The sequence below is a fragment of the Hypomesus transpacificus genome, chromosome 15, assembly GCF_021917145.1.
Source record: "Hypomesus transpacificus isolate Combined female chromosome 15, fHypTra1, whole genome shotgun sequence".
Taxonomy (NCBI): domain Eukaryota; kingdom Metazoa; phylum Chordata; class Actinopteri; order Osmeriformes; family Osmeridae; genus Hypomesus; species Hypomesus transpacificus.
The window spans coordinates 861,589-877,655 of NC_061074.1; the positions used below are offsets into that span (position 1 = coordinate 861,589).

At 54.1% G+C, this 16,067-nt stretch overlaps 1 protein-coding gene across 4 annotated transcripts in view; it reads left to right on the top strand.

The window, feature by feature from the left end:
- Window positions 1-16,067, top strand: part of pik3cb (phosphatidylinositol-4,5-bisphosphate 3-kinase, catalytic subunit beta) — a 40,260-nt gene that overhangs the window by 17,455 nt on the left and 6,738 nt on the right. For 3 of the 4 annotated variants that reach the window (XM_047035208.1, XM_047035207.1, XM_047035209.1), the window contains exons 3-16: window positions 2,408-2,600; window positions 5,977-6,205; window positions 7,652-7,902; window positions 9,282-9,479; window positions 10,282-10,449; window positions 11,922-12,011; window positions 12,260-12,511; window positions 12,606-12,702; window positions 12,855-12,985; window positions 13,244-13,294; window positions 14,033-14,221; window positions 14,432-14,553; window positions 14,903-15,046; window positions 15,132-15,231. In XM_047035208.1, coding sequence (XP_046891164.1) covers window positions 2,442-2,600; window positions 5,977-6,205; window positions 7,652-7,902; window positions 9,282-9,479; window positions 10,282-10,449; window positions 11,922-12,011; window positions 12,260-12,511; window positions 12,606-12,702; window positions 12,855-12,985; window positions 13,244-13,294; window positions 14,033-14,221; window positions 14,432-14,553; window positions 14,903-15,046; window positions 15,132-15,231 — 2,181 coding nt within the window. In that variant the 5' untranslated portion in view covers window positions 2,408-2,441. The remainder of the gene's footprint in view (window positions 1-2,407; window positions 2,601-5,976; window positions 6,206-7,651; window positions 7,903-9,281; window positions 9,480-10,281; window positions 10,450-11,921; window positions 12,012-12,259; window positions 12,512-12,605; window positions 12,703-12,854; window positions 12,986-13,243; window positions 13,295-14,032; window positions 14,222-14,431; window positions 14,554-14,902; window positions 15,047-15,131; window positions 15,232-16,067) is intronic. The other variant, XM_047035210.1, reaches the window with a different exon arrangement.

Here is a 16,067-nt window from a genome sequence, read left to right on the forward strand (position 1 = left end):
AGGGCTGTCGCTCGGGGGAAGCAAAATGCATTTGGGCACAAAAGCTTCGGAGATGTCTCCCGGCTTGCTGAAAATCACAGTTACCATGGAAACAGGTTACTCTTCCCCAATTCGCTGGCCATAACTGTCACATTCATAAAAAAAAATAGAAATAAATCAAAGTAAAATCATTGTCCGGGGAATGGGTGTTCAAATGTATCTCCAAAGTATTCCTCTTTGTATTGATGTTGGGTGTCTGAGTTTGGGAAGTCATTTGGATGTGCCAGACTTCTGAGAACCTTGGGATGGTCATCCAGCTGTAGGGACCCAGTCCCTCTCCCCCTCTGCAATTTACACTCAGCTGTGCACTTGGACCCAAACAGCCGTGTTTACTTAGGAGGGGCCCAGTGCAGTTCCCCAGTACGTTCCCCAAGGTAAGCATGTTTTGGATTAGAAGCAGAGGACTCATTGCGTTGGTTTCGGAAATGTAAAAAGAATTTGTCCGATTTTTAGGTCAATTATATTTTGATGGTGGCCAGCAGGAAGTGTATTCGTAGTCTACATGCAGACATGATGACCTCGTCAGATCTCTCCCCTTGGTCTGATCTTCATGCTAAACCCAACATGGCTATGTACTTACACTCACTGTATGTAACACTGTTCTGTTACCTGGGGGTTACTGGACGTGACGTGGGATTCAATGTTTCACTGGATCTCCATTCCAGAAGTTTCCCCGTGAGAGAAGACACCGTCGGCCTGCGTATCTAGACACACCCTCCCGTCGCTGGCCGTGTCTCTTGGAGAGCAACCCATAGTTCCCCGCAGAAACGCCGTCCCACCTGCACCCTCCCCTTTAGCCTCCGCTTGTCCTCTGTTCTCCCACCCGCCCCTCCCCCTCCCCCGGCTGTGAAACCTGACCCAGCAGCAGTCTCTGGCTCCCTGCCCCAGTGCCCTCCGTCACCCTGCTCACCTGTGCGTGCGGAGGTCTGCACAACTCCGGGGCAAGTCACTCTGCGACGAAAACAAAACGCTGCTTTGTCTTGGCAGGGAGAAGACTAGACACCGTGCGTGCGTGCGCATGCGCGCGTGTGTGTATACTGCCGATCATTGTCTTGAGATGGGCTGGGCCTCGCCCTGTCAGGGTCACACTCCGGGGCTCACGTTTCCTTTCATGTGGGCTCTGTGGCTCGCGCCCACAATGGCAGCACCGGCCGGGCCTCGTCAGCACGTCTGACCGGGGACTCATCCGGGACAATCCGTCTGTCACACCCTGTCTGCTTCTTCGCTGTGTGTGTGTGTTCACAGGCGTGTGCGTGTGTGTTTACTGGCGTGCGAATGCACGCATTGGGAGACACTCGAGAGCCTATGTGACCATGCCTGAGTCCAGAGAGAGTGTGTGTGTGTGTGTGTACGGAGGGCCTTCCTGTCCCTTTAAGATGGCGTCATCCACAGAGAGGAATCGCCCGCCTTCGAGCCCTTCTCATTTGCATGGTTGATGATGTTCTGTAGCCGTGATGGTGGCCCCTAACGGCCGGAGCACTGCCACGATCCAGGCCCATTCGAAAGTCGAATCTACAGTAACGTCAGCCATTTAACACAGAGGCAGGTTGAGTTGGTTTGGATGTCGAAAGGGCCTGGTATTATCCAGCCCGAAATGGAGTGTGACTTGTGGTGCGGTGGGCACTTAACACACATGCTCTCTAGGAAAGGGGAGTTCCCGAGGAGTTTATTAGGCGCTGTGGTGAGATGGAGGCCAGCGTGGAAACCAGCCTGTGGTCATTTCAGCAAAGCAGCCGGAGCACTTTAGCACTTTACTCTGAAGTTTACTGGCAATGTGTGTCTACACCATTTGCATGCAGCCATATACGGCACGTGTACGTAACTGACTGATGAGGGTGAGCTTGGCGCTGGGGCAGTGGTTTGTGTGGGATTGATTTCAACATTCCGGGAACCACTACCTTTACTAGGCACGTCTTACCAACCGGGACGTTTTTGCTTCCAAATCTGTGTTGACGCACCAGAGGGATTTCGAACCGTGGTCTTAAGGGAGCCCCCTCACCAGGTTTGGTTTTGATATTTGCCTTGACAACGACCGGTAGGGGGGGGGGGTTAGCAGGTTGTCACTGGTGAGGGAAGAGGGGGGACGGAGGGGAGAGGCTGACCTTTTGTTCTGCTGTTTGCTTAGTGGGCATTCCTGTGAGCGCTGGTGTCCACCCAGGAACAGCGGGCGGCAGCCTCACACGGGGAGGCGCCCTCTGTAGGGGAAGACGGGCTACTGCACCCTCCCTAAGGCCTTACCAGGAGGACCTAACCGGGGGGGAGCCCATCACTCTCTCTTCCATCGCTCTGGGTTGAACTACAACTACGGCAACGACAGTGGTTAAACTACAACTATGGCTGCATATTCACTGTCTGTCCCCCTCCCCAGCTCCTTCTGGTCAGGCTGGCTGGCTCTTCCTGCCATGCCTCCCGCCATGACCGACCTCCTGGACATGTGGGCGGCCCACTCCCAGCTGGCGTCGTCCGGAGAGGACCTGGTCACTGTCGACTTCCTGCTGCCCACCGGCATCTACATCCAGATGGGGGTGCCACGCGAGGCCACCATTCAACACATCAAACTGGTACGGGGAGTGTGTGTGTGTGTGTGTGTGCGGGTGGGGGGTGCTGGTCATGAATGTTTGTGTGACCATGTGTCACGCTGTGAAATGTGGAGCCGGATGTCTGGTTGAAACTTTTTTTGTTGTTGCTAGTTTCACATCAGAGAGGGCAATCTCAGTGGCCTTTGGCGCATGGCTTTCACTCTTAAGTCTAAAAATGAGAATGAATGAATCAAAACTCCTCGTTCTCCACAACGAGCAGACTGCAGGCTCCGGGCGCCGTCTGAGAGCCACACACCCGCCTGGCGGCCGCTGTTCCCAGAACAGCCTGTCCAATGACTTGGGGGGGGGGGGGGGGGGGTTTGGTTTTCCCCTGCAGACTCCAATTCTGCACCCCACACACACACACACCTGCCTTTGTGGTCCAGTGCCTGCCGTCGTCTTCACCCCTCTTCCCGGCCCTCTGGGTTTGAAAGTCTTCCCTGAGAGGCCTTCTCTCAGAGAGCAGTTGGCCGGCAGATTCAGCGTTCTGCCACGTACTGAGGGGAGCTCTCGGATTCACAGAAGTGTTTGTCTCTCCGCCTGCGAGCCGGGAGCAGAGAAGCACACTGAGCCACTGACTTAGAACCAGAGGCTGTCGCACATTGTGCACATTTCTTTTCTTTTTTTCTTCTTCTTTCTTTTCCCTAAGTGTGCTTCGGCAACTCCCCGGGGCCAAGGAGTGGAGGGGTAGAGGCAGGTGTTGTGAAAGCCGGTGGGGTGCCAAATTGATGGGAGAATGACGTCAAAGGAGGAGGAGGGGGGGGGGGGGGGGGTGCAGAAAGAGGGGTAGATAGGGGAGAAGATGGGGGGGGGGGGGGGGGGGGGGAGTGGGGAGATTTGGGCCAAATGATTTGAAGTGGAGGGTAAGAGAAGGAGCAGAACAGCCAATAGGGCCCCCGCAAGACACACTGCCTCACTTCCTGCTACTGCCCTTTCTGACGTGTGAGGATGTCTTGATGTTGGGTTACGTTGCTGTAGATCATGGGATGGATGGGACAAGGAAGCCGCCTCCAGCTCCCACACACACACACACACACACACACACACTCAGAAGACGTCCCTGAAAGAACTGGTCTCACACCTTTCACTAAAAGGAAATTCAGTCTGACACTCATTCCTACTGGAGGGCATGTTGGGACCTGAACTCTGCTGCGATATGATTCTAGAGAAAGACTATTCCAGAGTCGGGCACGAAACTGTGGGAAGAGACACAGAGAAGACAGTTGGTTTATGATGTCGTTCGATTTGAGAATGGGAAACCGTTAATTCAAGGTAACCCCTGGGAATGGTTTGCCCTGGGCAAATAGTAAAGCAGTGTTATATGATCCGTGTCTTTCTCCGGTTGTGTTGATCTAGTCTGTACATCGGTTATGACAAGGACTTCTCAGAAAAGTGGACGAGAAAAGTCGTCTCATGGGTTCCACGATTCCAAGAAGAGAAACGCAAAATCCAGCATTCCCTGGAGGTGTTTTGCCTCAGCTCACACCGTGCTCTTGTCCTAACGGCCTTGGGAACTGCTCTGGAACCGTGGAGAAAATGTATACATAATTATAATGCCAATCACCAGAGTAGAATTCTTCAAGCCCTGTTTGGATGTCATTGTGTACAGGACAAAGGAATGCAAGGATGTGGATGTAGGATCCGGAGGTAGGGCCTGGTCATCTTCTGGAGAGTTGCTGGGAAAACGTCCACGTGCTTTCTTGGACCCGATCCTCTCAGGTCATTCCTGGTGCCCTCGCTGTTTTTGCCTCGGCATCATCACATGAAAAAACGCTTCAAAGGAATCTAAACCATCATCTCAGGATGTGACCAGTGCTTAGTCACATCCTGAGATGATTGTTTCGTTACTTTGATACGTTTTTTGATGAGTGTCTAGATGTTCCGTGCTGTACAACAAAGTTGCCTCTCGGAGGTCATTCAAGTGTTGTCGTGGCTCCTCGTTATTGTCCCATGTGACCAAGCCAGAAGTTGTGTAAGAGTAGAATTGCGCTGGTTCCAATGAATCCAGTGACACCACCCATAGGGATAACCACTCATCAGAAACGAATAAGAAGTCTCTTAACCACCAACGCTCACCCCCTCTCCCCGCATACCTTACTTTTGAAATCCCGGGAGGTATGCAGGAGGAAGATATTAAGTAAAAGGGCAAAAACCTGTGGCGAAGGAGCTGAATCAGCGAGCAAGTTTGTTGCCATAGTGTCCGATTCGCCCTCATTTCAGTGATTTAGGATCCTGGGAAGCCCCTGCGGAGCATTCACCCTGCTCCGTTCACACCTGACTGTTCTGGATGGTTCTCTTCTCCACACCGTCTCTTCATTCTCCACTTGCCTCACACACGGAGAAACATACACACAACACGGTGACAAAAACCTTACCTCCTCGACCCGGTCATCGAGGCATGAGTTAGGCCAGCTATGGGTTGGTGGTAGCATGATTCATGTGCCGATTAGCTCGTGGATCTGTCATCATGTCTCGACCTGGAAGGCAAGCTGTTACATCACCGGCCCTTGTTGTTGACTCGGTGTTCACCCTCCAATGGGTCACTTGCCACGTCATTACAGTCCCCTCTCGCACTGTGGCCCACAAGTCCCAGTCTGACCTACTTTCAAACCATGTCCCAGTGGGAACTGTAGTCCACTCTCAACCCATTGCCTACACGTCCCAGTAGACACGGCAGTGCCGAGTGGTGCGTGTGACCGGGTTCCAAACGAACCCCACTGGAGCGTCTGCGAACGAAAGGGCAAGGCAAACGGAAAACGGGCAACGAATCGCTGAGAACTCGGGCCGACGGTGATGTTTTAGGTGTGCGGATCACGTGGAGTTGACTTTGTCCTCCTGTCTCTTATCTTGTTCCCTGACTGAGCCAAGACAAGCTGAGCCAAGCTGTGCTGCCCTGGCCTGCTTCACCCTGCACCACTATCCAACCCAGGCAACGAGCTGCTGTGTTGATTTAAGGGGCACTGTGAGAGAGAAGTGCCGGTCCGGTGCGGTTTGGGGGGGGGGGATCAGGTTGGGAAAGGTTGCGCGGCCTCCGTTGTGACGTCCGTTCCCCCGCGAGCTCCAGTTCGAACGGTAGCTCGCGTCCTCTCTCTTTCTCTCTCTCTCTTGCAGTGTTTGTACACTCCCCTCTCTCGCTCTCCCGTTCGCACGCACACAGTCACGCACGCACGCACGCACACACTCTCGACACCGTCTCTCTTCTTGTCGTGCCTCTTTTGTGACGGGTTTAACAGCAAGCCGCCGGGTGCCGTAAAAGCAAGACGTCTGCCCCCCCCCCCCCCCCCCCCCCCCCCCCCCCTCCTGACAGGACAATGAAACGTGTATTCCCCCCCTTCTCCCCTCCCCCCCTCCCCCACAGCTCCTATGGAAGCAGGCCCAGACCTACCCCCTGTTCCCGTCGCTGGGGGAGATGGAGGGCCACATGTTCGAGTGCGTCAACCAGGCGGCGGTGCATGAGGAGCTGGAGGACGAGAGCCGGCGGCTGTGCGACGTGCGGCCCTTCCTGCCCGTGCTGCGGCTGGTGACGCGCAGCTGCGGCCGCGCCGAGCGCCTGCTGGACTCCAAGATCGGCGTGCTCATCGGCAAGGGTGAGGGGGCCCGTCTCACACACACACACACAGAGACACACACACACACACAGAGACACACATGCGCAGTGGTGCGCACACGTACGCCCCTCGTGCTCACGCATCTCCCCCCCCCCGGCTCATACCATGCCAACACACACGCTATGTGTTCATCCCTGTACTCTTTCGGAGGGAAAGGCTTTGACCCTTGACCCTGGCAGGTCTGGCGAGAGGACTTCCTTTCCCTTTTAACACATGCGCCCACACACACTCTCAGCTCCTTACCACTGTGACAACTACACATGGGGCCCTCTAACCTGGGGCGCATCAGCAGATGTCTCCTGTCGTCAGTGAGTCATCAGCAGGGTCTGGGAAGAGCAGCATTAGGTTTGAAAAGGACTGAGTCCAACCGTTCACGTCACTTTGTGTTATGCATCAGGCCTGGGATGAGTGAAGGAGACACACACACACACACACAGAGAGACCATCACAGTAGGAGGGCACCTCTGGGGGGATGATGGAGTGGTGAATACACACACACACACACCCTTTGTCCTTTAGTCCCTGAGCGTGTGGTGTGGAGGACAGAGTTAGTGTGGGGGCTCTGTGGAGGTCCTCCAGGCTGCTGTCCAATCAGAGCTCCTCCTCACAGAGACCAGGCCGAGGCTAATCACAGCAGGCCCCCCCCACATACAAACACACACACCACCACCAGCCCTCTCCCTCAGCTTTTGCCAGACAGGACCTTCAAAGGCTTTCGTCAGCAAGCGCTGCTCATGAGGAGGGGGGGCGGGGGGGGGGGGGGGGGGGGGGGGGGTCGCCGGGCGATGCCCCTGTTGGCGTCCTCGCCACACACAGACACACACGTGCGCACAGACACACACACACACACAGACATCCTCCCTCTCTGTTGCTAATGCAGTCCAGCGGCTGAGAGTCATATGAATGTTTAATGGTTTGAAATGTCAACCCGCTGTTTGGATTAGCCAGACCATTAAGTGTCTGCGGCGCAAAGCCAACTCGCTCAATATCATCAGTCTGGGATTTAGTCCTGCCCTGACCCACAGTGTTGAACACTGTAGACTATAGATTAGCTTCGAGTCAAACAGTGTCTGTGGCGTGCCGGTGCTGCATGGGTGGAGGGCTTCTGGATGTAAACAGAGTGGACTGGATGTTTGGCCCAGCAGGATCCCAGGGCCGTCGATCACCCGGGATAGCTGTTTCCAGGTCCTATGTGTAAACAGGGCGGGAGGAAAGGATTGTACAAACACGTCAACTCATTTCATTTGTCGATTGTACAAACACGACAAATGAAAAGAAGTGCTCTAACGCCATACTAAAAAAGGAGTTGAGGCTCCCCCGACAGTGCCCTCGAAGGGTCCGGCCCGTTTCTACTCGAGGCTACTGGTGCTACAGGAAGCGGCCCCCGTGATGTCATGCTCTCTCGCTCCCTCTCTCCCCCCCCAGGCCTCCACGAGCTGGACGCCCTGCAGGACCAGGAGGTGAAGGACTTCCGCAGCAAGATGTTCCGCATCAGCGAGGAGAAGATGCAGCAGGTGCAGATGATGACCTGGAGCGAGTGGCTGCAGGCCTGCTTCTCCCCCCAGCTGGAGCAGCACGGGGCCGGAGCCGGGGCCGGGGGGGCCAACGGGCTGGGAGACAAGCAGCAAGCCGTCGACGCCGGCCTCAAAGTCACCATCCACTTTGACCAGTCCCAGGTAACTATGGGTGTTGTGCGACACACACAAACACATGAACACAAACGACTCCGCGTGCAGCAGCCGTCAAGTACGCTGAGACAAGTAGGTGACACGGTCAAACACGACTGCTTCAGTTCAGCTGCAGAAAGTGCAGGACGAGGAGCGGCTCCCCACGGTTCATGTGTTCTCTTCAGAGCAGCGTGTCGGCATCAGGTCTGCTGGGTGGAGCTATCACTAGGACCATGTGACTGGCCATGTGACTGGCCATGTGACTGACCATGTGACTGACCATGTGACTGGCCCGTGCCACTGCCAGTCAGTGGGGGCACAAAGTAGGTCACCACCATCAGCACGGTCGTGGCATTCTCACCAAACACGCACACACGCATGGATGCGGATATAAAGCGGACACACTCATACGCGGCGTATACACACACACGCACACACAGTCACTATCTCCATGGATTTGGTCGCCCCACTCACTTTTCCTTCTGTCCATCTCGTCTAGATCTGTTTAGATCCGTTGCACACCTGCGCACACGCACACACACACACCCACCGATGAGGCCATCTGACGTGTCTCTCTGCTGAAGTGGTCATTGGCCGGAAGTGTATTCAAGACCACAGACACAATAAGCCACATGAAGCACAGGAAGCAAGGTTTTTATGGCCGTTTCGGAGCACATTGTTTCCTGAACCCGATTGTTTTAGTTGGGTAGGTTATTTTTAGTCATGAAATACATCATGGTTTCAGGGGTGCTGGCATTTGTATGGTGTACAGCATGCTAAGTTTGTCCTAATTCACTGTATTACCTTACAGTGTCTGCAGTTGTGCTGAGATATCAACTGCACAGTTGTCTAACGGTTCCTGTAAGCCGTTTGTACGAGGCCCCTAGCTGCCAGGTGAACTCTGCGAGCATGCTGGGAGATGTAGGCCGAGCGGGGACGGCCCTCTGTGACATGAACTCTCTGGCCCCGGGGAGAGATGAGAGCCGGGGAGGGAGGGCCGCTCCAGCTGAATGAGGCCTGACCTGCATGTCTGGGTGGCTCTCCGCGCTAAGCCCTGTGGCTGCAGACAGACGCTACGCTGTAATCCCTCTCCTGAATCTACCGCTCGCCTGGCTTTAGCCATCTCGCTCGCTCTCTCTCTCTCTCTCTCTCTCTCTCTCTCTCTCTCTCTCTCTCTCTCTCTCTCTCTCTCTCTCTCTCTCTCTCTCGTCACATCCCTCACTTCGTCGCCCGTTTGTTGGCTTTTTGACAACGACAAAATAATCGCATTTAGGTTCAAATTGAGGCAGAAGAACCTCCCCCCCCCCCCCCACACGCTTCTCAAAACGTCTTGATCTAGGGGTACGCTCAAATGTCTCTCTGTCGTCCCGTCCCCCCCCCCCCACCAGGACACGGCCAGTCTGAAGGTGCCGTCGTCGACCACGCCCAAGGAGATGGTGGAGCAGGCCCTGAGGAAGTGGCTGAGCACCCACGGGCCCGGCATGGACCCCCAGGAGCAGCTGGACACGGACGAGGGCCAGTTTGTCCTGAGGGTCAGCGGCAAGCTGGAGTTCCTGTGTGGAGACCATCCCCTGGTCAACTACAAGGTACACGGCTGTCCCCGCTGACGGGCGGTGCGCTCTCGCATCTGGGTGGAGATCAGCTCGACGCTGGGGCCGAGGCAGTGACGTATGAAGGGAGACCCGATGCACAACTTTAGACCGTGAATGTGAGGCAGCGACAAGTCTCCACTTTCCACGGGGAATAACGGCCTGCAGTTGAGTGTAGTGGAGGGAAGCTAAATCTTTTCCAGAGCTCCAAGAGTCTTGATAATGATATGGTAGCTCGTTTACCCATTAGCACATACTGTAAAGTCTACTGACAACAATCTACATCGACAAGGCTTTCAGTGGAGATGCAAACACTCAGTCTTTCTAAGGGGCTTTAACCTGTCCATCTTGAATGAAGTGAGTCTCACATAACCAAACTCTGCTCAACAGTCCCGGCCAGGGTTCATGTTTCAAGGTTATTCTGGACTGTGGTCAAGGTAGAGGATTGTGTTAATCCCTAAACTGGAGTCAATGGACCATACAAGGTCAGCTGATGGCCCAGTATTTGCTCATTAATAATAGTGTGTGTGTGTCCATGTTCATTGAAGCAGACACTGAATATTGCAGCTTGTGAAGAGACAGGCTCTGGCTGTGCCCTTTCCCAGAAGCCTGTTGCAGACACCATGTGTCTTTACAGTCTGGCAGCCGTCAACACACACACACACGCACACACACACCGTGTTCGGCCCTCCAGCTGTTAACGTTCCTTCCTTGTTGTGTCTGGGTTTCTTCTGGGCCCTAATATTCCCAAAGCAGCCATGTGACTGTGCCCGTGTGCTCGCCCTCTGTGTGTCCACAGTACATCCGCACGTGCGCCCAGACGAAGGAGTGCCCCCACCTAACCCTGGTGCACGTCAGCTCCGTCCAGGCCATGTTCGACAAGGAGCTGTCCGCCATAGGAGCCGTGGTCAACCGCAAGGGCTCCAACCCCCCCGTGCCCCTGCCCCCCAAGAAGAGGGCCGTCTCGGTCAGTCTAAAAGAGAGAGACGCCATCGGATCCATCTGTGTGTGTGTGCACCCGTGTGTGTGTGTGTTGACCAGTTGTGTTCCTGTCAGCTGTGATGTCACGCTTTTGAGGGGTTTCGAGTGGCTCTCCCCCCCCCCCCCCCGCCCCCCCCCTCCTCTGATCAGACATCACTAGCCGCTCTTCCACAGGTGGTCCATGACATGTCTCTTTGATGAGGTTTCATGTGGAAAAGGTCAGAGGTTTTAATTGGCCCTCGGCTCGTTAGCGAGGTCTCCCGAGCGCGTGATTGTCCGGTACCATGACAACAGCGTCCCATGGATGTGTGGATCAGCTGCAAATAAGCCAGCGTTCATTCATCAGTAGGTTTACTTTATCCCCTCAGATCAAAACAAGTATGTGTGGATCGGCGAGTCAATTTCTATCTTTGACTCATCCGTGTGTTTTTACGTCGTTGACAATTTAGGACAGGAAGCAAGCATACCATAACATGTAGCCAGCATGCAGGAACTTGAGGCTAGCATACAGCATAATAACCATATTCTGATTTTGGGGGGAGGGGGTTTCTACGAATGCAAACTTTAGAACAGTGAAAAAGACAGCCAAAAAGAGAATTTATGGTCCCCCGACAAACAAGGACGGGACGCGGGCATACAAGGACATGACAGAAGTCAAGGACAGGGGCCCAAATGGGAGTTGTGGCCATACGAAGAGAACGAGCAGAGCGCTGAATGGAACAGAAAGCGACTGCGGTCGGGCTGGGACGTCTTGCGGACAGAAACGGCGATGAAAGGAGAAGTGAGAAGACGCCTCGCAATAAGAAACTCCACTCTTCGACGTGTTCTTTCTCCTTTGAGCTTCAGTCGAGCGGTGCTCGAGAAGAGAGGAGAGACTGTGTTGTAGTAGGGCTGCAGGAAGAAGCACACAAACCCACAGCACAACATGTATGAACCACACATACCATATGAAACACACACGCATGCCAGTAAACACACACCTACTATCAAACCCGGACAGAAAGATGTGCAATGCCTATACAGGCACATGCAAAAACAAACACAGGAAATCATCCTTATATATAGATGCATGTTCTTTCAGTGGGACCCATGCTATGTATGTATGCACCGGTTCACATGATCTGACACACACACACACACACACACACACACAGAGTGAGTGAGCGAGCAGCAGGAAGTGTGCTGGTTAGTCATGTCGATGTTGCCCAGAACCAGTCATGTGGTGGTGTTGTTCCTGTCCAGTGCTGCTGACCCTAGCAAATCTACTCTGCTTCACACCAGGCTGACCGCCCTGACCTTCACTTGTGTGTGTGTGTGTGTCTACGCTTGCCAACATTGGTGTGTGTGTGTGTGTGTGCGCACAGTCGTAAAGAGGAGTGTGGAGATTTAAGTGTACGGTATGTAGCTACATACTCTCAGCCAGTGATCAGAGCGACTTGCGTTCTCTGTGTTCAACAGCAGCTGCACACGTGTGTCTGGGACGTGCCTTCGCCCTTCAAGATCGTCCTGCTCAAGGGCAGCAAGGTGAATGCCGAGGAGACCGCCAAGGTAATCCCACGCTGCTCGCACGCTGACCTCGAGGCTTGACCTCCCCGGCGACCATCCTCCCAACCTTGACCCCTACTAGCTCGCCACAGGCATTGCCTTCCAGAAAACTCTCACTCGTTTATGAATGCCCGTTATGACCCTCCCCCCTCTCCCTTAACTATCCCCTCGCCTTCCTTCTTCACCCTCTCTCTGTCACTCCCTCTTATTCACTCACCCCTGTCCTCCCCCCCCCCCCCCCCCCCCCCCAGGTCCAGGTGCGCGCCGGCCTGTTCCACGGCACCGAGTTGCTGTGCAAGCCGGCCGTGAGCAGCGAGAGCGGCGGGCGCTCGGAGCACGTGTGGAGCGGCACGCTGGAGTTCGACATCGCCGTGAGCGACCTGCCGCGCATGGCCCGCCTCTGCTTCGCCGTCTACGCCGTCATGGACAAGGTCAAGAAGCAGAAGTCCACCAAGAACGCCCACCCCAACAAGTACCAGACCATCCGCAAGGCCGGCAAAGTGGTGAGAGGAGGGGACACGTGACGCACGCGCGCGCACGCTTGTTTGTGGGTGTTTTCTGAGGCTACGATGGCTCTCCCCTGTGTGTGCCCCTCAGCACTACCCCGTGGCCTGGGTCAACACCATGGTGTTTGACTATAAAGGACAGCTGAAGACGGGAGACATCATCCTGCACAGCTGGTCCTCATTTCCTGGTGAGAACACGCTCACACGCTCACACACACACACGAGGTGTGTCTTCAGCCGCAAACGCTGTGCACTCATTCCTGAGCTTCTACATACAGCATGTGTGTGTGTGTGTGTGTGTGTGTGTGTGTGTGTGTGTGTGTGCGCGTGCGTTCCTCAGATGAACTTGAAGAGATGCTGAACCCCATAGGGACTATCCAGACCAACCCCTATACGGAAAACGCCACAGCGCTCCATATCAATTTCCCAGAGTACTGTGCACACCCCATTGTGTTCCCTCCCTTTGACAAGGTCAGGACACACACACACACTCATTATGCAGACATTGTCTATAGCCTTAGAGCACACTACCAGGCTCATAAACCAACACTTGGTCCTGTTCATAACTTGGCAAAGTCCCAAGGAGTGTAGTGTTGTTTTCCTTTCATGAATTCCTCTCGTGTTCTATACATGCAGTGTGTATGATACGCTCTTTAACCTAAACACACACACACACACAGTCTAGCTTGGTCCTTACCTTCAAACGCGTGTGTGTTCTTCTCTCTGTAGATACTAGAGAAAGCTGCCGATATCGCCGGATCCAGTGACTGCTCACCAATGGTAGGGAGTTCCAGCCACACTAACCCTAACCTCACACCTGTATACACACACGCATACGCGCACACCCACACCCACACACTGCACACGGTCAGACGGACGATTCCCGAAGAAACGAACTGCGTCAGAGATCCTGATCTCGCTGGGGTCCAGTTTCCAGAGCAACCCGGTTGATGGTTTTGGCAGGGTGTCACGACACAACGCCTCGCCCAGCCAGATCAGTGTCCCAGATCAAAACAGGCCAGACGCACAGTCTCCCTCTCCGCCCTCCCTCCCTTCCCTTTCTCCTCCTCTCCTCACGCTTCTCCCATCTCTCTCTCCTCTCCCCTCCTCTCTTCTCCTGTCCTCTCCCACCTCTCTCCCTGAGAGCGCCCGGGGAGAGGACGGATAGTTCTAGAACACCATGTGATAGAGAGGGCTTGCCAGAGCTTGCCCGCTCGCAGAGCAGTGTGAGCAGCAGGGCAGTTGGTGGACAGGCAGACAGGCAGACAGGCAGACAGGCAGACAGGGCAAAGGACCAGGACATGTGCCAAACACGTGTCCAGTTCTGTATGTAGTCCATGCATGCGTGTATGAGAGACTGGCACCAACCCACTCACAGCTCAACCAAGAAACTCGTCTTTTCAAAACGTTGTTCGGTCGCAGCCCGATCCATCTCTCGCAGCACGCGTCTAAATTCCCTGTCCTGCGCTGCCCCCCCGTGGCCGCCGGCCCTCACTGCGCCCCGCTCTGCCTCCGCAGGGTCGCGGAGGGAAGAAGTTCCACATCGAGCTGAAGGAGATCATGGAGCGCGACCCGCTGTCCCAGCTGTGCGAGAACGAGAAGGACCTGATCTGGACCCTGCGCTACGACTGCATGGAGAACTTCCCCCAGTCGCTGCCCAAGCTGCTGCTCTCAGTCAAGTGGAGCAAGCACGAGGACATGGCTCAGGTCAGCAGGACAGCGCGCACACGCTAACATCTTCTGCTCAATGAGCCGCCAGTCTCTGAAGCGGTTAAGCTCCGAGTCAGTCTTAAAGTCAGTGTTGACGAACCAGTGTGTACTTCTACATCTGTCTTATGGTGGCGTGTGTAAGCATGCAAACTCGTTCAATCTCACACTCTCTGTCTCTCTCTCTCTCACGCACACACACACACACAGCTGCAGGCCCTGCTCCAGATCTGGCCCAAGCTGAGTCCTCGGGATGCTCTGGAGTTGCTGGACTTCAACTATCCTGACCAGTACGTCCGGGAGTACGCTGTGGCCTGCCTGAGAGAGATGAGGTAGGCTGCACACACACACACACACACACAGTAGACAGATCGAGAATGATCAGGTAGCCCCCCCCTCCCACACACACACACACACACTAGATTAGGATTGATTTATTATAGGTTTAGATTATTTATTGTAGGTTTAGGTAGGTTGAGATGGTTTATCCTAGGTATATATAGGCCTCTAGGACAGGCAAGGATGGGAAAGACAAGCAGGAGAGAAGCATTTCAAATGGCTTGAACTTGAAACTTCAAATCACTGTACTTTCATTGTGAACCGCTCAGTTTCCTTATTTCACTCACGTTCCACTACTATGGCCCCCCCTCCCCCTCGAACCCCTCCCCCCCCCCTTCCCAGTGACGAGGAGCTGTCTCAGTACCTGCTCCAGCTGGTGCAGGTGTTGAGGTACGAGCCCTACTACGACTGTGCGCTCACACGCTTCCTGCTGGAGAGAGCCCAGGGCAACCGCAAGATAGGACACTTCCTCTTCTGGCACCTCAGGTAGCGGTGACACACGTGTGTGTGTGGTGTGTGTGTGGTGTGTGTGGCGTGTGGAGCTGCAGAGTAACAGTGGCTCCCCCTGCAGGTCAGAGATCCACATGCCGGCTGTGTGTGTGCAGTTTGCCCTCATCCTGGAAGCCTACTGTCGAGGCAGCATCCCTCACATCGAGGTCCTGAAGAAGCAGGTAGGACTTTAACACGCACACACACTCTCTCACACGCACACACGCACACACACACATCAGCCTGCCATCTGAGCCTGTGTAACCTCTACATGGTGCTGGGTAGGGGCTGTGGTCTGCCTGTCGTTCACGCTTTCCAGTTGCGTTTCGTGTTTGTCTGGGCTAGGGATGCGCCAAATCCAGATTTTTGGGGTTCGGCCGAATATCGAATCCACTAGTTAAGATTTGGCCGAAACCGAATACCGAATCCTACTCCCATCCTCAGTCCGTTAACACAGTAAGCACATGAATGAAGTAAACAACGTCTACAGCAGTGTTTTTTTTGTTTTTTTTACTGTAAAAAAAAAAAAAAAAAAGAAGAAGAAAAAATAGGCAACGTTATGCCAGGAAGACAAGTGGGAAAAACTGTTTTGACAATTACCATGCCTGTGTTTATCCTATCTCAAGATCCAATCAATATCCAAAATATTAGCCTTTTAGAATTCTTGAATTTCTTTCGGATGTTTCATACGTAACTGTTTTAACAGCGGACATGTTGTGTATTGTTTAGGGTCCTTGCCACCACGAGACAAATCGGTATTGCAAACATTTCCACTTTCTCTTAGCCTACTGCATTGAACAGTCCACCTATGTAAAAACCTGCCTGTAATCAACGGCGGCGTCATAATGTCGACCAGCGTAGCGCGCATTGTGCAAGCGTAGGGTTCGAATTCGGTGGGAAAAAAAATCTATGGTTCGGTTGAATCCGAACCCCGTCAAAAAGCCCAATATTCGTCCGAGTTCCAAAACCGAATCCTAGATTCGGTGCCTCCCTAGTCTGGGGTAGTTGCACCTCACCT